This window comes from Oncorhynchus nerka, linkage group LG8 (assembly GCF_034236695.1).
Source record: "Oncorhynchus nerka isolate Pitt River linkage group LG8, Oner_Uvic_2.0, whole genome shotgun sequence".
NCBI classification, from domain to species: Eukaryota; Metazoa; Chordata; class Actinopteri; order Salmoniformes; family Salmonidae; genus Oncorhynchus; species Oncorhynchus nerka.
The window spans coordinates 2,699,404-2,722,862 of record NC_088403.1 but is presented as its reverse complement, the minus strand read 5'-3'; the positions used below and the strand labels follow the sequence as shown (position 1 = coordinate 2,722,862).

Below are 23,459 nucleotides of genomic sequence, written 5' to 3'. Positions count from 1 at the left end.
TACAGTGTTATATGGTCTGAGTTCAGAGCTACAGTGTTATAACCACTGAGTTCAGAGCTACAGTGTTATATGGTCTGTGTTAGTTCAGAGCTACAGTGTTATATGGTCTGAGTTCAGAGCTACAGTGTTATATTCAGAGTCTACAGTGTTATAACCCTGAGTTCAGAGCTACAGTGTTATATGGTCTGAGTTCAGAGCTACAGTGTTATAACCCTGAGTTCAGAGATACAGTGTTATAACCTGAGTTCAGAAACCACCCCCAGGTGGTCTGAGTTCAGAGCTACAGTGTTATATGGTCTGAGTTCAGAGCTACAGTGTTATATGAGTTCAGAGCTACAGTGTTATAACCCTGAGTTCAGAGCTACAGTGTTATAACCCTGAGTTCAGAGCTGCAGTGTTTATAACCCTGAGTTCAGAGCTACAGTGTTATAACCCTGAGTTCAGAGCTACAGTGTTATAACCCTGAGTTCAGAGCTACAGTGTTATAACCCTGAGTTCAGAGCTACAGTGTTATAACCCTGAGTTCAGAGCCCTGAGCTCAGAGCAGTGTTATAACCCTGAGTTCCAGAGCTACAGTGTTATAACCCTGAGTTCAGAGCTACAGTGTTATAACCCTGAGTTCAGAGCTACAGTGTTATAACCCTGAGTTCAGAGCTACAGTGTTATAACCCTGAGTTCAGAGCTACAGTGTTATATGGTCTGAGTTCAGAGCTACAGTGTTATATGGTCTGAGTTCAGAGCTACAGTGTTATATGGTCTGAGTTCAGAGCTACAGTGTTATAACCCTGAGTTCAGAGCTACAGTGTTATAACCCTGAGTTCAGAGCTACAGTGTTATAACCCTGAGTTCAGAGCTACAGTGTTATTGGTCTGAGTTCAGAGCTACAGTGTTATATGGTCTGAGTTCAGAGCTACAGTGTTATAACCCTGAGTTCAGAGCTACAGTGTTATATGGTCTGAGTTCAGAGCTACAGTGTTATAACCCTGAGTTCAGAGCTACAGTGTTATAACCCTGAGTTCAAAGCTACAGTGTTATAACCCTGAGTTCAGAGCTACAGTGTTATATGGTCTGAGTTCAGAGCTACAGTGTTATAACCCTGAGTTCAGAGCTACAGAGTTATATGGTCTGAGTTCAGAGCTACAGTGTTATATGGTCTGAGTTCAGAGCTACAGTGTTATATGGTCTGAGTTCAGAGCTACAGTGTTATAACCCTGAGTTCAGAGCTACAGTGTTATAACCCTGAGTTCAGAGCTACAGTGTTATAACCCTGAGTTCAGAGCTACAGTGTTATATGGTCTGAGTTCAGAGCTACAGTGTTATAACCCTGAGTTCAGAGCTTGTTATAAACCTGAGTTCAGAACTACAGTGTTATATGGTCTGAGTTCAGAGCTACAGTGTTATATGGTCTGAGTTCAGAGCTACAGTGTTATAACCAGTTCAGAGCTACAGTGTTATAACCCTGAGTTCAGAGCTACAGTGTTATATGGTCTTAGTTCAGAGCTACAGTGTTATAACCCTGAGATCAGAGCTACAGTGTTATATGGTCTGAGTTCAGAGCTACAGTGTTATAACCCTGAGTTCAGAGCTACAGTGTTATAACCCTGAGTTCAGAACTACAGTGTTATATGGTCTGAGTTCAGAGCTACAGTGTTATAACCCTGAGTTCAGAGCTACAGTGTTATAACCCTGAGTTCAGAGCTACAGTGTTATATGGTCTGAGTTCAGAGCTACAGTGTTATAACCCTGAGTTCAGAGCTACAGTGTTATATGGTCTGAGTTCAGAGCTACAGTGTTATATGGTCTGAGTTCAGAGCTACAGTGTTATAACCCTGAGTTCAGAGCTACAGTGTTATAACCCTGAGTTCAGAGCTACAGTGTTATATGGTCTGAGTTCAGAGCTACAGTGTTATAACCCTGAGATCAGAGCTACAGTGTTATATGGTCTGAGTTCAGAGCTACAGTGTTATAACCCTGAGTTCAGAGCTACAGTGTTATAACCCTGAGTTCAGAGCTACAGTGTTATAACCCTGAGTTCAGAGCTACAGTGTTATATGGTCTGAGTTCAGAGCTACAGTGTTATATGGTCTGAGTTCAGAGAGCTACAGTGTTATAACCCTGAGTTCAGAGCTCATAACCCCTGAGCTACAGTGTTATAACCCTGAGTTCAGAGCTACAGTGTTATAACCTGAGTTCAGAGCTACAGTGTTATAACCCTGAGTTCAGAGCTACAGTGTTATATGGTCTGAGTTCAGAGCTACAGTGTTATGGTGGTCTGGAGTTTGAGGGGAACCCTACAGTGTTGCATAACCCTACAGTTTCAGGCTACAGTGTTATATGGTCTGAGTTCAGAGCTACAGTGTTATAAACTGGTCTGAATGGTTCAGAGCTACAGTGTTATAACCCTGAGTTCAGAGCTACAGTGTTATAACCCTGAGTTCAGAGCTACAGTGTTATATGGTCTGAGTTCAGAGCGGCCTGCAAATGTTATGGTCCCTGAGTTCAGAGCTACAGTGTTATAACCCTGAGTTCAGAGCTACAATGTTATAACCCTGAGTTCAGAGCTACAGTGTTATAACCCTGAGTTCAGAGCTACAGTGTTATAACTGAGTTCAGAGCTACAGTGTTATATGGTCTGAGTTCACAGCTACAGTGTTATAACCCTGAGTTCAGAGCTACAGTGTTATATGGTCTGAGTTCAGAGCTACAGTGTTATAACCCTGAGTTCAGAGCTACAGTGTTATAACCCTGAGTTCAGAGCTACAGTGTTATAACCCTGAGTTCAGAGCTACAGTGTTATATGGTCTGAGTTCAGAGCTACAGTGTTATAACCCTGAGTTCAGAGCTACAGTGTTATATGGTCTGAGTTCAGAGCTACAGTGTTACTGAAGTTTAAAGGCAACGTTAGTGGAGACGCTGCATATATCTGCTCAATGGGAAAGGACGTGTACATTTCAAGCTCGCTAAAGCACTGAAACCGGGCGGGACGGTCAACCTGTAGCATGAAAGGCCTGCGTTATCGTCTCAGAAACATTGACATTTTATAGGCAGATTGAACGGAGCTCTTACCAAGATAAAATGAAACAGCCGACAGCATCCTTTCACCTTCTTTATTAGGAGTGCAGTGACCTCTGACACCAGGATGGTGGGGGTTCATTTACCAACAATACAATCAGATCCACGGTAGACTGTAGAGAACAATACAATCAGATCCAATACAATCAGATCCATGGTAGACTGTAGAGAACAATACAATCAGATCCACGGTAGACTGTAGAGAACAATACAATCAGATCCATGGTAGACTGTAGAGAACAATACAATCAGATCCATGGTAGACTGTAGAGAACAATACAATCAGATCCACGGTAGACTGTAGAGAACAATACAATCAGATCCATGGTAGACTGTAGAGAACACTACAAACAGATCCACGGTAGACTGTAGAGAACAATACAATCAGATCCACGGTAGACTGTAGAGAACACTACAATCAGATCCAATACAATCAGATCCATGGTAGACTGTAGAGAACACTACAATCAGATCCACGGTAGACTGTAGAGAACAATACAATCAGATCCACTACAATCAGATCCACGGTAGACTGTAGAGAACAATACAATCAGATCCAATACAATCAGATCCACGGTAGACTGTAGAGAACACTACAATCAGATCCACGGTAGACTGTAGAGAACAATACAATCAGATCCATGGTAGACTGTAGAGAACAATACAATCAGATCCATGGTAGACTGTAGAGAACACTACAAACAGATCCACGGTAGACTGTAGAGAACAATACAATCAGATCCACGGTAGACTGTAGAGAACAATACAATCAGATCCACGGTAGACTGTAGAGAACACTACAAACAGATCCACGGTAGACTGTAGAGAACAATACAATCAGATCCACGGTAGACTGTAGAGAACACTACAATCAGATCCACGAGTTCAGTAGACTGTAGAGAACATACAATCAGATCAGATCCATGGTAGACTGTAGAGAACACTACAATCAGATCCATGGTAGACTGTAGAGAACAATACAATCAGATCCACTACAATCAGATCCACGGTAGACTGTAGAGAACAATACAATCCAGATGTACAATACAATCAGATCCACGGTAGACTGTAGAGAACAATACAATCAGATCCACGGTAGACTGTAGAGAACAATACAATCAGATCCATGGTAGACTGTAGAGAACAATACAATCAGATCCACGGTAGACTGTAGAGAACAATACAATCAGATCCATGGTAGACTGTAGAGAACAATACAATCAGATCCAATACAATCAGATCCATGGTAGACTGTAGAGAACAATACAATCAGATCCAATACAATCAGATCCATGGTAGACTGTAGAGAACAATACAATCAGATCCATGGTAGACTGTAGAGAACAATACAATCAGATCCACGGTAGACTGTAGAGAACAATACAATCAGATCCACGGTAGACTGTAGAGAACAATACAATCAGATCCATGGTAGACTGTAGAGAACAATACAATCAGATCCAATACAATCAGATCCACGGTAGACTGTAGAGAACAATACAATCAGATCCATGGTAGACTGTAGAGAACAATACAATCAGATCCAATACAATCAGATCCATGGTAGACTGTAGAGAACAATACAATCAGATCCACGGTAGACTGTAGAGAACACTACAATCAGATCCATGGTAGACTGTAGAGAACAATACAATCAGATCCATGGTAGACTGTAGAGAACAATACAATCAGATCCATGGTAGACTGTAGAGAACAATACAATCAGATCCACGGTAGACTGTAGAGAACAATACAATCAGATCCACGGTAGACTGTAGAGAACACTACAATCAGATCCATGGTAGACTGTAGAGAACAATTCAATCAGATCCATTGGCATGATATGGTCTATGGATCTTTCAGTATGGAGTCTTACTGTGGAGAGACATTGACAGGAAGTAACAGGCAGACAGGAAGTGGAAACAGAAATAGGCTGAGAGGAAGGAAGGAGCTTTAAGGGTTCAATATTATGTTATGGTGAAGAGAACTTGACCTGGAAGAGAAGGTGAGTGGACAGAGATGTCCCATGATGACATTCAGACAGACAGACCCAGGGAGATGACTACAACATAGTGGGTTTCATAGCAGCTCTTCCTCCCCAGTGGTTGAGAGGGGAGACCTTCACTGTGAAGAGTTAAGGGCCTAACTACAGCAGTGGATCAGACCATAGCTGATACTGTCCCTGCCTGTTCCTCTCAGGTACAGTCCCCTGTCCCAATGCCACAGATCCAGACCATCAGAGAGAATCAGGTTGTATATTTTCCAGAGCCAGTCAGTCAGTGAAGCGTGGCCTCTAGCGCTTCCTGGTGGAGAGAGTGGAGGAACGGTTCAGAGCCAGTCAGTCAGTGAAGCGTGGCCTCTAGCGCTTCCTGGTGGAGAGAGTGGAGGAACGGTTCAGAGCCAGTCAGTCAGTGAAGCGTGGCCTCTAGCGCTTCCTGGTGGAGAGAGTGGAGGAGGAACGGTTCAGGCTGAGCTGAGGGAAGTGAACTGTGGGGGTTCTGGCTGTGGGACCGTAGAGACCCAGGTTACGGGCTGCAGCTGACCTCCTGTGCTGTTTCACACTCGGGAAGGGAGAGAACACCTGCTGGGGGGTGGAGGGGCAGGGGAGAGGGAGGGAGGGAGATAGCGGGTACCAGGAGTATGGGGGTTAGAGAGGGAGGAGGGGGTTAGAGAGGGGAGGAGGGGGTTAGAGAGGGGAGTAGGGGTTAGTGAGGGTAGTAGGGGGTTAGAGAGGGTAACAGGGAGTAGGGGGGTAGAGAGGGGAGGAGGGGGTTAGTGAGGGTACCAAGAGGAGGGTTAGTAAGGGTAACAGGGGGTGGGGGTTAGAGAGGGGAGGAGGGGGGTTAGTGAGGGAGGAGGGGGTTAGTGAGGGAGGAGGGGGGTTAGTGAGGGGAGGAGGGGGTTAGAGAGGGAGGAGGGGTTAGAGAGGGGAGTAGGGGGTTTAGAGAGGGAGTAGGGGTTAGAGAGGGGAGGAGGGAGGTTAGTGAGGGTACCAGGAAGGGGTTAGAGAGGGAAGTAGGGGGAGGGGGTTAGTGAGGGAAGTAGGGGGTTAGAGAGGGTAACAGGGGGAGGGGGTTAGTGAAGGTAAAAGGAGTAGGGGGTTAGTGAGGCTAACAGGAGTAGGGGGGTTAGAGAGGGTAACAGGGAGAGGGGGTTAGTGAGGGTAACAGGGGGAGGGGGTTAGTGAGGGTAACAGGAGTAGGGGGTTAGTGAGGGTAACAGGGGGAGGGGGAGTTAGTGAGGGTAACAGGAGTAGGGGGTTAGTGAGGGTAACAGGGGAGGGGTTAGAGAGGGTAACAGGAGTAGGGGGTTAGTGAGGGTAACAGGAGGAGGGGGTTAGTGAGGGTAACAGGAGGAGGGGGTTAGTGAGGGTAACAGGGGAGGGGGTTAGTGAGGGTAACAGGGGAGGGGGTTAGTGAGGGTAACAGGGGAGGGGGTTAGTGAGGGTAACAGGAGTAGGGGGTTAGTGAGGGTAACAGGAGTAGGGGGGTTAGTGAGGGTAACAGGGGGAGGGGGTTAGTGAGGGTAACAGGAGTAGGGGGGGTTAGTGAGGGTAACAGGAGTAGGGGTTAGTGAGGGTAAAAGGAGTAGGGGTTAGAGAGGGTAACAGGAGTAGGGGGTTAGTGAGGGTAACAGGAGTAGGGGGTTAGTGAGGGTAACAGGGGAGGGGGTTAGTGAGGGTAACAGGGCTACCAGGAGAGAGTCTCATACAGTAGATGTTCTGAGAGGAGATTGAAGGGTCAGACTGTTGATGGTGGTGGTGGTGTGATGAGGGTGGTCGAGGAAGAGGAGGCAGGACAGGCAGCTCTGGGATGGTGGGAGAGGAGGGTAGTGTGTCTGGATCAGTTTCTCTAGGAGAGCAGGGTAGTGTGTGTCTGGGTCAGTCTCTCTAGGAGAGCAGGGTAGTGTGTCTGGGTCAGTCTCTCTAGGAGAGCAGGGTAGTGGAGGTTGGTCAGTCTCTCTAGGAGAGGAGGGTAGTGTGTCTGGGTCCAGTCTCTCTAGGAGAGGAGGGTAGTGGAGGTGGGGTCTGGTTTAGTTCTGATCCAGAGTCCAGCCTCCGCCTGAGACAACAGGTGCTCCTCCTCTTCCACCACAGCTGGGACCTCCTTACTGAGGCCTGGGCAGGAGACACAGGAGGTGACTACCCTCATCATCAGGGTCAGCCTTTCCCTCACCCACTCCATCTCTCTCCTCCGCCTGATGAGGTGTCTGTCCTGCTCCGCCTGATGAGGGTGGCTGGCCTCCTCCCGCCTGATGAGGGTGGCTGGCCTCCTCCGCCTGAGGGTGAGGGTGGCTGGCCTCCTCCCTCCTCCGCCTGATGAGGGTGGCTGGCCTCCTCCGCCTGATGAGGGTGGCTGGCCTCCTCCGCCTGATGAGGGTGGCTGGCCTCCTCCGCCTGATGAGGGTGGCTGGCCTCCTCCGCCTGATGAGGGTGGCTGGCCTCCTCCGCCTGATGAGGGTGGCTGGCCTCCTCCGCCTGATGAGGGTGGCTGGCCTCCTCCGCCTGATGAGGGTGGCTGGCCTCCTCCGCCTGATGAGGGTGGCTGGCCTCCTCCGCCTGATGAGGGTGGCTGGCCTCCTCCGCCTGATGAGGGTGGCTGGCCTCCTCCGCCTGATGAGGGTGTCTGTCCATGTCTCCAAACCCTAGCTGTACCCGTGCCCGGGCTATGTTCCTGCGGTGGGCACGTACGTGGGCACGCAAGGGGGACCCCACCCTGCTCTGACAGTCTTCAGCCTGAGATACCAGTCTGTTCCTCCCCTCTCCCGCTAGGGAGTGGGGTTAGGGGCGGGGCCAGGGGTGGCAGGGCTGGACTGTGCCTGAGGCAGGGGACACCTCGCAGGCTGGAGGGGAGAGGGGAGAGAGGGTGTTTCAGGCTGTTCCTGGGCTTCCTGCCTAGCAACAGGTGGTTGACGACAGGAGAAGGATGTAGCTGAGATGCTAACACGCTGGTGGCTGGACATCTATCTACAGAGAGAACACACACAGGTCAATGTTCTGTCTGCCTACTGCAGCAGCAGGACAATAATAACACCATAGCATGACGTGAATATAAAGAGGATTCCACATGCAGCAATAAGAAACATCTAGCATTAATAAGACAACAATCTGGCTCTGCCCCAACCTCAGACCTCAGCGCAGAGCTTACATTTATCATGGGGACAAGATGAAGAAGCTTTACAGAGTTACATCAAATAGTGCTTTGGGTTTATAAGGAGCTTTGAGTCCTGATTACTGAAGACAGACACATCTGGGAGTTAGAAAAATAGTTTGGGAATAGAAGCTCGGGAGCCAAATCCAATGGAAGTCTGTTACACAAGTAGTAGATTCCTGTTAGGTGATGCCGTGTTTAGATGGGGAGCCAACAGGCCAGACAGACTGACACTCTCCTGTCAGTCACAGAGAAGAGCCAGCACCATCCAACGCCAGACCAGCACCATCCAACGCCAGACCAGCACCATCCAACGCCAGACCAGCACCATCCAACGCCAGACCAGCACCATCCAACGCCAGACCAGCACCATCCAACGCCAGACCAGCACCATCCAACCCCAGACCAGCACCATCCAACCCCAGACCAGCACCATCCAACCCCAGACCAGCACCATCCAACGCCAGACCAGCACCATCCAACCCCAGACCAGCACCATCCAACCCCAGACCAGCACCATCCAACGCCAGACCAGCACCATCCAACGCCAGACCAGCACCATCCAACGCCAGACCAGCACCATCCAACGCCAGACCAGCACCATCCAACCCCAGACCAGCACCATCCAACGCCAGACCAGCACCATCCAACCCCAGACCAGCACCATCCAACCCCAGACCAGCACCATCCAACCCCAGACCAGCACCATCCAACCCCAGCACCATCCAACGCCAGACAAGCACCATCCAACCCCAGACCAGCTAACAGCAGATCCTGACCCCAGACCAGCTAACAGCAGATCCTGACCCCAGACCAGCTAACAGCAGGTCCTGACCCCAGACCAGCTAACAGCAGATCCTGACCCCAGACCAGCTAACAGCAGATCCTGACCCTATCTCCTATCTGCCCAACACGTTCACCGTCCACCGTAGCACTGTAGTAACTATCACACTCAACTGAACGACTTGATTAGTGTAGTGTTAGCTAGCTACATAGTTGTCTTTGCTGTCTTCGTATCCAAGATAATTGTGTAGTTAGAGTGTGTAGTCTTAGAGTGATTATCTTAATTTACCGAGGTTAGCTAGCCAGCTATTTTGTCGTCCTTAACGTAGGAGACACTCCCTAGCTAGCCAACAGCCAGCCAACGTCTACTGAATAGAACTTTCGCATTCCGGTCGCATTCCGCTGACGCTCCACAGGTAGTATCATATCTTCATTTCATTTCATTACAGTCCCAACGGTGTGATTTGTTTGATCGTAGCTAGCTACATAGCCGTCTTTGTTTCAAAGATAATTGTGTAGTCTAGAGCGATTTTCTAGGTTAGCCAGCCAGCTGTTGTCGTTCTCCTAACAGCAACGTAACGTAACCAACACTGCTAGCTAGCCAGCTTGCCCCCCCAGAAAAGCAGCATTGTAGAAACTTCACACTCAACGGAACGACTTGATTAGGTAGTGTCAACAACGCAGCTAGCCTACCTCAGCAGTACTGTATCATTTTTAATCATTTTAGTCAATTAGATTCTTGCTACGTAGCTTAACTTTCTGAACATTCGAGACGTGTAGTCCACTTGTCATTCCAATCTCCTCTGCATTAGCGTAGCCTCTTCTCTAGCCTGTCAACTATGTGTCTGTCTATCCCTGTTCTCTCCTCTCTGCACAGACCATACAACGCTCCACACCGCATGGCGGCGGCCACCTAATCTGGTGGTCCCAGCGCACGACCCCACGTGGAGTTCCAGGTCTCCGGTAGCCTCTGAACTGCCGATCTCGGCCAACAAGGCAGAGTTCATCTCAGCCTATGCCTCCCTCCAGTCCTCGACTTCTTGGCTCTGACGGAAACATGGATCACCACAGACAACACCGCTACTCCTACTGCTCTCTCTTCGTCCACCCACGTGCTCTCGCACACCCCGAGAGCTTCTGGTCAGCGGGGTGGTGGCACCGATCCTCATCTCTCCCAAGTGGTCATTCTCTCTTCTCCCCTTACCCATCTGTCTATCGCCTCCTTTGAATTCCATGCTGTCACAGTTACCAGCCCTTTCAAGCTTAACATCCTTATCATTTATCGCCCTCCAGGTTCCCTCGGAGAGTTCATCAATGAGCTTGATGCCTTGATAAGCTCCTTCCTCTATGGGACGGCTCACCTCTCACAGTTCTGGGCGACTCAACCTCCCCACGCCTACCTTTGACTCATTCCTCTCTGCCTCCCGTCTTTCCACTCTCTCCTCTTTGACCTCACCCTCTCACCTTCCCCCTACTCACAAGGCAGGCAATACGCTCGACCTCATCTTTACTAGATGCTGTTCCTCCACTAACCTCATTGCAACTCCCCTCCAAGTCTCCGACCACTACCTTGTATCCTTTTCCCTCTCGCTCCATCCAACACTTCCCACACTGCCCCTACTCGGATGGTATCGCGCCGTCCCAACCTTCGCTCTCTCTCCGCTACTCTCTCCTCTTCCATCCTATCATCTCTTCCCTCTGCTCAAACCTTCTCCAACCTATCTCCTGATTCTGCCTCCTCAACCCTCCTCTCTCCCTTTCTGCATCCTTTGACTCTCTATGTCCCCTATCCTCCAGGCCGGCTCGGTCCTCCCCTCCCGCTCCGTGGCTCACGACTCATTGCGAGCTCACAGAACAGGGCTCCGGGCAGCCGAGCGGAAATGGAGGAAAACTCGCCTCCCTGACCTGGCATCCTTTCACTCCCTCCTCTCTACATTTTCCTCCTCTCTCTGCTGCTAAAGCCACTTTCTACCACTCTAAATTCCAAGCATCTGCCTCTAACCCTAGGAAGCTCTTTGCCACCTTCTCCTCCCTCTTGAATCCTCCTCCCCCTCCCCCTCCTCCCTCTCTGCAGATGACTTCGTCAACCATTTTGAAAAGAAGGTCGACGACATCCGATCCTCGCTTGCTAAGTCAAACGACACCGCTGGTTCTGCTCACACTGCCCTACCCTGTGCTCTGACCTCTTTCTCCCCTCTCTCTCCAGATGACATCTCGCGTCTTGTGACGGCCGGCCGCCCAACAACCTGCCCGCTTGACCCTATCCCCTCCTCTCTTCTCCAGACCATCTCCGGTGACCTTCTCCCTTACCTCACCTCGCTCATCAACTCATCCCTGACCGCTGGCTACGTCCCTCCCGTCTTCAAGAGAGCGAGAGTTGCACCCTTCTGAAAAACCTACACTCGATCCCTCCGATGTCAACAACTACAGACCAGTATCCCTTCTTTCTTTTCTCTCCAAAACTCTTGAACGTGCCGTCCTTGGCCAGCTCTCCCGCTATCTCTCTCAGAATGACCTTCTTGATCCAAATCAGTCAGGTTTCAAGACTAGTCATTCAACTGAAACTGCTCTTCTCTGTATCACGGAGGCGCTCCGCACTGCTAAAGCTAACTCTCTCTCCTCTGCTCTCATCCTTCTAGACCTATCGGCTGCCTTCGATACTGTGAACCATCAGATCCTCCTCTCCACCCTCTCAGAGTTGGGCATCTCCGGCGCGCCCACGCTTGGATTGCGTCCTACCTGACAGGTCGCTCCTACCAGGTGGCGTGGCGAGAATCCGTCTCCTCACCACGTGCTCTCACCACTGGTGTCCCCCAGGGCTCTGTTCTAGGCCCTCTCCTATTCTCGCTATACACCAAGTCACTTGGCTCTGTCATAACCTCACATGGTCTCTCCTATCATTGCTATGCAGACGACACACAATTAATCTTCTCCTTTCCCCCTTCTGACGACCAGGTGGCGAATCGCATCTCTGCATGTCTGGCAGACATATCAGTGTGGATGACGGATCATCACCTCAAGCTGAACCTCGGCAAGACGGAGCTGCTCTTCCTCCCGGGAAGGACTGCCCGTTCCATGATCTCGCCATCACGGTTGACAACTCCATTGTGTCCTCGTCCCCAGAGCGCTAAGAACCTTGGCGTGATCCTGGACAACACCCTGTCGTTCTCAAATAACATCAAGGCGGTGGCCCGTTCCTGTAGGTTCATGCTCTACAACATCCGCAGAGTATCTATAGACCCTGCCTCACACAGGAAGCGGCGCAGGTCCTAATCCAGGCACTTGTCATCTCCCGTCTGGATTACTGCAACTCGCTGTTGGCTGGGCTCCCTGCCTGTGCCATTAAACCCCTACAACTCATCCAGAACGCCGCAGCCCGTCTGGTGTTCAACCTTCCCAAGTTCTCTCACGTCACCCCGCTCTTCCACTGGCTTCCAGTTGAAGCTCGCATCCGCTACAAGACCATGGTGCTTGCCTCCACGGAGCTGTGAGGGGAACGGCACCTCAGTACCTCCAGGCTCTGATCAGGCCCTACACCCAAACAAGGGCACTGCGTTCTTCCACCTCTGGCCTGCTCGCCTCCCTACCACTGAGGAAGTACAGTTCCCGCTCAGCCCAGTCAAAACTGTTCGCTGCTCTGGCCCCCCAATGGTGGAACAAACTCCCTCACGACGCCAGGACAGCAGAGTCAATCACCACCTTCCGGAGACACCTGAAACCCCACCTCTTTAAGGAATACCTAGGATAGGATAAAGTAATCCTTCTCACCCCCCTTAAAAGACCTAGATGCACTATTGTAAAGTGGCTGTTCCACTGGATGTCTTAAGGTGAAAGCACCAATTTGTAAGTCGCTCTGGATAAGAGCGTCTGCTAAATGACTTAAATGTAAATGTAAATGTTAACCCCAGACCAGCTAACAGCAGATCTTAACCCCAGACCAGCTAACAGCAGATCCTAACCCCAGACCAGCTAACAGCCAATCCTGACCCCAGACCAGCTAACAGCAGATCCTGACCCCAGACCAGCTAACAGCAGATCCTGACCCCAGACCAGCTAACAGCAGATCCTGACCCCAGACCAGCTAACAGCAGATCTTAACCCCAGACCAGCTAACAGCAGATCCTGACTCCAGACCAGCTAACAGCAGATCCTGACTCCAGACCAGCTAACAGCAGATCCTGACCCCAGACCAGCTAACAGCAGATCCTGACCCCAGACCAGCTAACAGCAGATCCTGACTCCAGACCAGCTAACAGCAGATCCTGACCCCAGACCAGCTAACAGCAGATCCTAACCCCAGACCAGCTAACAGCAGCCCAGAAACCCCCCTCCGTTCCAGAGCCTGCTGCTTCCTGACCGACAGGTCACAAACACCTCCTCAATCTGTCCATCTATAGACACCACCACCTCCTCAATCTGTCCATCTATAGACACCACCACCTCCTCAATCTATACATCTACAGACACCACCACCTCCTCAATCTATCCATCTATAGACACCACCACCTCCTCAATCTATCCATCTATGGACACCACCACCTCCTCAATCAATCCATCTAGACACCACCACCTCCTCAATCAATCCATCTAGACACCACCACCTCCTCAATCTATCCATCTATAGACACCACCACCTCCTCAATCTATCCATCTATAGACACCACCACCTCCTCAATCTATCCATCTACAGACACCACCACCTCCTCAATCTATCCATCTATGGACACCACCACCTCCTCAATCTATCCATCTATAGACACCACCACCTCCTCAATCTATCCATCTATAGACACCACCACCTCCTCAATCTATCCATCTATAGACACCACCACCTCCTCAATCTATCCATCCACGGACACCACCACCTCCTCAATCTATCCATCCACGGACACCACCACCTCCTCAATCGATCCATCCACGGACACCACCACCTCCTCAATCTATCCATCTAGAGACACCACCACCTCCTCAATCTATCCATCTACAGACACCACCACCTCCTCAATCTATCCATCTATAGACACCACCACCTCCTCAATCTATCCATCCACGGACACCACCACCTCCTCAATCTGTCCATCTATAGACACCACCACCTCCTCAATCTATCCATCTATAGACACCACCACCTCCTCAATCTATCCATCTATAGACACCACCACCTCCTCAATCTATCCATCTACAGACACCACCACCTCCTCAATCTGTCCATCTAGACACCACCACCTCCTCAATCTATCCATCTACGGACACCACCACCTCCTCAATCTATCCATCTACAGACACCACCACCTCCTCAATCTATCCATCTACAGACACCACCACCTCCTCAATCTATCCATCCACAGACACCACCACCTCCTCAATCTGTCCATCCACAGACACCACCTCCTCAATCTGTCCATCCACAGACACCATCACCTCCTCAATCTATCCATCTATAGACACCATCACCTCCTCAATCTATGCATCTACAGACACCACCACCTCCTCAATCTATCCATCTACAGACACCACCACCTCCTCAATATATCCATCTATAGACACCACCACCTCCTCAATCTATCCATCTACAGACACCACCACCTCCTCAATCTATGGACACCACCACCTCCTCAATCTGTCCATCTATAGACACCACCACCTCCTCAATCTATCCATCTATGGACACCACCACCTCCTCAATCTATCCATCTATAGACACCACCACCTCCTCAATCTATCCATCTATAGACACCACCACCTCCTCAATCTATCCATCTATAGACACCACCACCTCCTCAATCTATCCATCTATAGACACCACCACCTCCTCAATCTATCCATCTATAGACACCACCACCTCCTCAATCTATGGACACCACCACCTCCTCAATCTATCCATCTACAGACACCACCACCTCCTCAATCTATCCATCCACAGACCACCACCACCTCCATCTGTCCATCTATAGACACCACCACCTCCGCAATCTATCCATCTATAGACACCACCACCTCCTCAATCTATCCATCTATAGACACCACCACCTCCTCAATCTATCCATCTATAGACACCACCACCTCCTCAATCTATCCATCTATAGACACCACCACCTCCTCAATCTATCCATCTATAGACACCACCACCTCCTCAATCTATCCATCTATAGACACCACCACCTCCTCAATCTATACATCTATAGACACCACCACCTCCTCAATCTATACATCTATAGACACCACCACCTCCTCAATCTATCCATCTACAGACACCACCTCCTCAATCTATCCATCTATAGACACCACCACCTCCTCAATCTATCCATCTATGGACCCCACCACCTCCTCAATCTATCCATCTATAGACACCACCACCTCCTCAATCTATACATCTATAGACACCACCACCTCCTCAATCTATACATCTATAGACACCACCACCTCCTCAATCTATCCATCTACAGACACCACCTCCTCAATCTATCCATCTATAGACACCACCACCTCCTCAATCTATCCATCTATGGACCCCACCACCTCCTCAATCTATCCATCTATAGACACCACCACCTCCTCAATCTATCCATCTATAGACACCACCACCTCCTCAATCTATCCATCTACGGACACCACCACCTCCTCAATCTATCCATCTACAGACACCACCTCCTCCTCAATCTATACATCTACAGACACCAACACCTCCTCAATCTGTCCATCTACAGACACCTGCACCTCCTCAATCTATCCATCTATAGACACCACCACCTCCTCAATCTATCCATCTATAGACACCACCACCTCCTCAATCTATCCATCTATAGACACCACCACCTCCTCAATCTATCCATCTATAGACACCACCACCTCCTCAATCTATCCATCTATAGACACCACCACCTCCTCAATCTATCCATCTATAGACACCACCACCTCCTCAATCTATCCATCTATAGACACCACCACCTCCTCAATCTATCCATCTATAGACACCACCACCTCCTCAATCTATCCATCTATAGACACCACCACCTCCTCAATCTATCCATCTATAGACACCACCACCTCCTCAATCAATCCATCTAGACACCACCACCTCCTCAATCTATCCATCTAGACACCACCACCTCCTCAATCTATCCATCTATAGACACCACCACCTCCTCAATCTATCCATCTATAGACACCACCACCTCCTCAATCTATCCATCTATAGACACCACCACCTCCTCAATCTATCCATCTATAGACACCACCACCTCCTCAATCTGTCCATCTACAGACACCACCACCTCCTCAATCTATCCATCTATAGACACCACCACCTCCTCAATCAATCCATCTATAGACACCACCACCTCCTCAATCTATCCATCTATAGACACCACCACCGCCTCCTCAATCTGTCCATCTATAGACACCACCACCTCCTCAATCTGTCCATCTATAGACACCACCACCTCCTCAATCTATCCATCTATAGACACCACCACCTCCTCAATCTATCCATCTATAGACACCACCACCTCCTCAATCTATCCATCTATAGACACCACCACCTCCTCAATCTATCCATCTATAGACACCACCACCTCCTCAATCTATCCATCTATAGACACCACCACCTCCTCAATCTATCCATCTATAGACACCACCACCTCCTCAATCTATAGACACCACCACCTCCTCAATCTATCCATCTACAGACACCACCACCTCCTCAATCTATCCATCTATAGACACCACCACCTCCTCAATCTATCCATCTATAGACACCACCACCTCCTCAATCTATCCATCTATAGACACCACCACCTCCTCAATCTATCCATCTATAGACACCACCACCTCCTCAATCTATCCATCTATAGACACCACCACCTCCTCAATCTATCCATCTATAGACACCACCACCTCCTCAATCTATCCATCTAGACACCACCACCTCCTCAATCTATCCATCTATAGACACCACCACCTCCTCAATCTATCCATCTATAGACACCACCACCTCCTCAATCTATCCATCTACAGACACCACCACCTCCTCAATCTATCCATCCACAGACACCACCACCTCCTCAATCTATCCATCTACAGACACCACCACCTCCTCAATCTATCCATCTATAGACACCACCACCTCCTCAATCTATCCATCTATAGACACCACCACCTCCTCAATCTATCCATCTACAGACACCACCACCTCCTCAATCTATCCATCTATAGACACCACCACCTCCTCAATCTATCCATCTATAGACACCACCACCTCCTCAATCTATCCATCTATAGACACCACCACCTCCTCAATCTATCCATCTATAGACACCACCACCTCCTCAATCTATCCATCTATAGACACCACCACCTCCTCAATCTATCCATCTATAGACACCACCACCTCCTCAATCTATCCATCTATAGACACCACCACCTCCTCAATCTATCCATCTATAGACACCACCACCTCCTCAATCTATCCATCTATAGACACCACCACCTCCTCAATCTATCCATCTATAGACACCACCACCTCCTCAATCTATCCATCTATAGACACCACCACCTCCTCAATCTATCCATCTATAGACACCACCACCTCCTCAATCTATCCATCTATAGACACCACCACCTCCTCAATCTATCCATCTATAGACACCACCACCTCCTCAATCTATCCATCTATAGACACCACCACCTCCTCAATCTATCCATCCACAGACACCACCACCTCCTCAATCTATCCATCTATAGACACCACCACCTCCTCAATCTATCCATCTATAGACACCACCACCTCCTCAATCTATCCATCTATAGACACCACCACCACCTCAATCTATCCATCTATAGACACCACCACCTCCTCAATCTATCCATCCACAGACACCACCACCTCCTCAATCTATCCATCTATAGACACCTGCACCTCCTCAATCTATCCATCTATAGACACCACCACCTCCTCAATCAATCCATCTATAGACACCACCACCTCCTCAATCTATCCATCTATAGACACCACCACCGCCTCCTCAATCTGTCCATCTATAGACACCACCACCTCCTCAATCTGTCCATCTATAGACACCACCACCTCCTCAATCTATCCATCTATAGACACCACCGCCTCCTCAATCTATCCATCTATAGACACCACCACCTCCTCAATCTATCCATCTATAGACACCACCACCTCCTCAATCTATCCATCTATAGACACCACCACCTCCTCAATCTATCCATCTATGGACACCACCACCTCCTCAATCAATCCATCTAGACACCACCACCTCCTCAATCTCCATCTAGACACCACCACCTCCTCAATCTATCCATCTATAGACACCACCACCTCCTCAATCTATCCATCTATAGACACCACCACCTCCTCAATCTATCCATCTATAGACACCACCACCTCCTCAATCTATCCATCTATAGACACCACCACCTCCTCAATCTGTCCATCTACAGACACCACCACCTCCTCAATCTATCCATCTATAGACACCACCACCTCCTCAATCTATCCATCTATAGACACCACCACCTCCTCAATCTATCCATCTATAGACACCACCACCTCCTCAATCTGTCCATCTATAGACACCACCACCTCCTCAATCTGTCCATCTATAGACACCACCACCTCCTCAATCTATCCATCTATAGACACCACCACCTCCTCAATCTATCCATCTATAGACACCACCACCTCCTCAATCTATCCATCTATAGACACCACCACCTCCTCAATCTATCCATCTACAGACACCACCACCTCCTCAATCTATCCATCTATGGACACCACCACCTCCTCAATCAATCCATCTAGACACCACCACCTCCTCCAATCAATCCATCTAGACACCACCACCTCCTCAATCTATCCATCTATAGACACCACCACCTCCTCAATCTATCCATCTATAGACACCACCACCTCCTCAATCTATCCATCTATAGACACCACCACCTCCTCAATCTGTCCATCTACAGACACCACCACCTCCTCAATCTATCCATCTATAGACACCACCACCTCCTCAATCAATCCATCTATAGACACCACCACCTCCTCAATCTATCCATCTATAGACACCACCACCTCCTCAATCTGTCCATCTATAGACACCACCACCTCCTCAATCTATCCATCTATAGACACCACCACCTCCTCAATCTACCCATCTATAGACACCACCACCTCCTCAATCTATCCATCTATAGACACCACCACCTCCTCAATCTATCCATCTATAGACACCACCACCTCCTCAATCTATCCATCTATAGACACCACCACCTCCTCAATCTATCCATCTATAGACACCACCACCTCCTCAATCTATCCATCTATAGACACCACCACCTCCTCAATCTATCCATCTATAGACACCACCACCTCCTCAATCTATCCATCTATAGACACCACCACCTCCTCAATCTATCCATCTATAGACACCACCACCTCCTCAATCTATCCATCTATAGACACCACCACCTCCTCAATCTATCCATCTATAGACACCACCACCTCCTCAATCTATCCATCCACAGACACCACCACCTCCTCAATCTATCCATCTATAGACACCACCACCTCCTCAATCTATCCATCTATAGACACCACCACCTCCTCAATCTATCCATCTATAGACACCACCACCACCTCAATCTATCCATCTATAGACACCACCACCTCCTCAATCTATCCATCCACAGACACCACCACCTCCTCAATCTATCCATCTATAGACACCACCACCTCCTCAATCTATCCATCTATAGACACCACCACCTCCTCAATCAATCCATCTATAGACACCACCACCTCCTCAATCTATCCATCTATAGACACCACCACCGCCTCCTCAATCTGTCCATCTATAGACACCACCACCTCCTCAATCTGTCCATCTATAGACACCACCACCTCCTCAATCTATCCATCTATAGACACCACCGCCTCCTCAATCTATCCATCTATAGACACCACCACCTCCTCAATCTATCCATCTATAGACACCACCACCTCCTCAATCTATCCATCTATGGACACCACCACCTCCTCAATCAATCCATCTAGACACCACCACCTCCTCAATCAATCCATCTAGACACCACCACCTCCTCAATCTATCCATCTATAGACACCACCACCTCCTCAATCTATCCATCTATAGACACCACCACCTCCTCAATCTATCCATCTATAGACACCACCACCTCCTCAATCTATCCATCTATAGACACCACCACCTCCTCAATCTGTCCATCTACAGACACCACCACCTCCTCAATCTATCCATCTATAGACACCACCACCTCCTCAATCAATCCATCTATAGACACCACCACCTCCTCAATCTATCCATCTATAGACACCACCACCTCCTCAATCTGTCCATCTATAGACACCACCACCTCCTCAATCTGTCCATCTATAGACACCACCACCTCCTCAATCTATCCATCTATAGACACCACCACCTCCTCAATCTATCCATCTATAGACACCACCACCTCCTCAATCTATCCATCTATAGACACCACCACCTCCTCAATCTATCCATCTATAGACACCACCACCTCCTCAATCTATCCATCTATGGACACCACCACCTCCTCAATCAATCCATCTAGACACCACCACCTCCCATCAATCAATCCATCTAGACACCACCACCTCCTCAATCTATCCATCTATAGACACCACCACCTCCTCAATCTATCCATCTATAGACACCACCACCTCCTCAATCAATCCATCTAGACACCACCACCTCCTCAATCAATCCATCTAGACACCACCACCTCCTCAATCAATCCATCTAGACACCACCACCTCCTCAATCTATCCATCTATAGACACCACCACCTCCTCAATCTATCCATCTATAGACACCACCACCTCCTCAATCAATCCATCTAGACACCACCACCTCCTCAATCAATCCATCTAGACACCACCACCTCCTCAATCTATCCATCTATAGACACCACCACCTCCTCAATCTATCCATCTATAGACACCACCACCTCCTCAATCTATCCATCTATAGACACCACCACCTCCTCAATCTATCCATCTATAGACACCACCACCTCCTCAATCTGTCCATCTACAGACACCACCACCTCCTCAATCTATCCATCTATAGACACCACCACCTCCTCAATCAATCCATCTATAGACACCACCACCTCCTCAATCTATCCATCTATAGACACCACCACCGCCTCCTCAATCTATCCATCTATAGACACCACCACCTCCTCAATCTATCCATCTACAGACACCACCACCTCCTCAATCTATCCATCTATAGACACCACCACCTCCTCAATCTATCCATCTATAGACACCACCACCTCCTCAATCAATCCATCTATAGACACCACCACCTCCTCAATCTATCCATCTATAGACACCACCACCTCCTCAATCTATAGACACCACCACCTCCTCAATCTATCCATCTATAGACACCACCACCTCCTCAATCTATCCATCTACAGACACCACCACCTCCTCAATCTATCCATCTATAGACACCACCACCTCCTCAATCTATCCATCTATAGACACCACCACCTCCTCAATCTATCCATCTATAGACACCACCACCTCCTCAATCTATCCATCTATAGACACCACCACCTCCTCAATCTATCCATCTATAGACACCACCACCTCCTCAATCTATCCATCTATAGACACCACCACCTCCTCAATCTATCCATCTATAGACACCACCACCTCCTCAATCTATCCATCTACAGACACCACCACCTCCTCAATCTATCCATCTACAGACACCACCACCTCCTCAATCTATCCATCTACAGACACCACCACCTCCTCAATCTATCCATCTACAGACACCACCACCTCCTCAATCTATCCATCTACAGACACCACCACCTCCTCAATCTATCCATCTACAGACACCACCACCTCCTCAATCTATCCATCTACAGACACCACCACCTCCTCAATCTATCCATCTACAGACACCACCACCTCCTCAATCTATCCATCTATAGACACCACCACCTCCTCAATCTATCCATCTATAGACACCACCACCTCCTCAATCTATCCATCTATAGACACCACCACCTCCTCAATCTATCCATCTATAGACACCACCACCTCCTCAATCTATCCATCTATAGACACCACCACCTCCTCAATCTATCCATCTATAGACACCACCACCTCCTCAATCTATCCATCTACAGACACCACCACCTCCTCAATCTATCCATCTACAGACACCACCACCTCCTCAATCTATCCATCTATAGACACCACCACCTCCTCAATCTATCCATCTATAGACACCACCACCTCCTCAATCTATCCATCTATAGACACCACCACCTCCTCAATCTATCCATCTATAGACACCACCACCTCCTCAATCTATCCATCTATAGACACCACCACCTCCTCAATCTATCCATCTATAGACACCACCACCTCCTCAATCTATCCATCTATAGACACCACCACCTCCTCAATCTATCCATCTATAGACACCACCACCTCCTCAATCTATCCATCTATAGACACCACCACCTCCTCAATCTATCCATCTACAGACACCACCACCTCCTCAATCTATCCATCTACAGACACCACCACCTCCTCAATCTATCCATCTACAGACACCACCACCTCCTCAATCTATCCATCTACAGACACCACCACCTCCTCAATCTATCCATCTACAGACACCACCACCTCCTCAATCTATCCATCTACAGACACCACCACCTCCTCAATCTATCCATCTATAGACACCACCACCTCCTCAATCTATCCATCTACAGACACCACCACCTCCTCAATCTATCCATCTATAGACACCACCACCTCCTCAATCTATCCATCTATAGACACCACCACCTCCTCAATCTATCCATCTATAGACACCACCACCTCCTCAATCTATCCATCTATAGACACCACCACCTCCTCAATCTATCCATCTATAGACACCACCACCTCCTCAATCTATCCATCTATAGACACCACCACCTCCTCAATCTATCCATCTATAGACACCACCACCACCTCAATCTATCCATCTATAGACACCACCACCTCCTCAATCTATCCATCTATAGACACCACCACCTCCTCAATCTATCCATCTATAGACACCACCACCTCCTCAATCTATCCATCTATAGACACCACCACCTCCTCAATCTATAGACACCACCACCTCCTCCAATCTATCCATCTATAGACACCACCACCTCCTCAATCTATCCATCTATAGACACCACCACCTCCTCAATCTATCCATCTATAGACACCACCACCTCCTCAATCTGTCCATCTATAGACACCACCACCTCCTCAATCTATCCATCTATAGACACCACCACCTCCTCAATCTATCCATCTATGGACACCACCACCTCCTCAATCTATCCATCTATAGA

General features: G+C 48.7%; 1 protein-coding gene across 1 annotated transcript in view; it reads right to left on the bottom strand.

Moving 5' to 3' along the window:
• Positions 1-4,147: 4,147 nt before the first annotated feature.
• The window catches only part of LOC135573013 (TBC1 domain family member 30-like), a 131,717-nt gene continuing 112,405 nt past the window's right edge, over positions 4,148-23,459 (bottom strand). The window contains exons 13-15 of the mRNA XM_065022067.1: positions 7,886-8,038; positions 7,248-7,839; positions 4,148-5,714 (exon numbers count right to left, since the gene is read on the bottom strand). Coding sequence (XP_064878139.1) covers positions 5,498-5,714; positions 7,248-7,839; positions 7,886-8,038 — 962 coding nt within the window. The 3' untranslated portion in view covers positions 4,148-5,497. The remainder of the gene's footprint in view (positions 5,715-7,247; positions 7,840-7,885; positions 8,039-23,459) is intronic.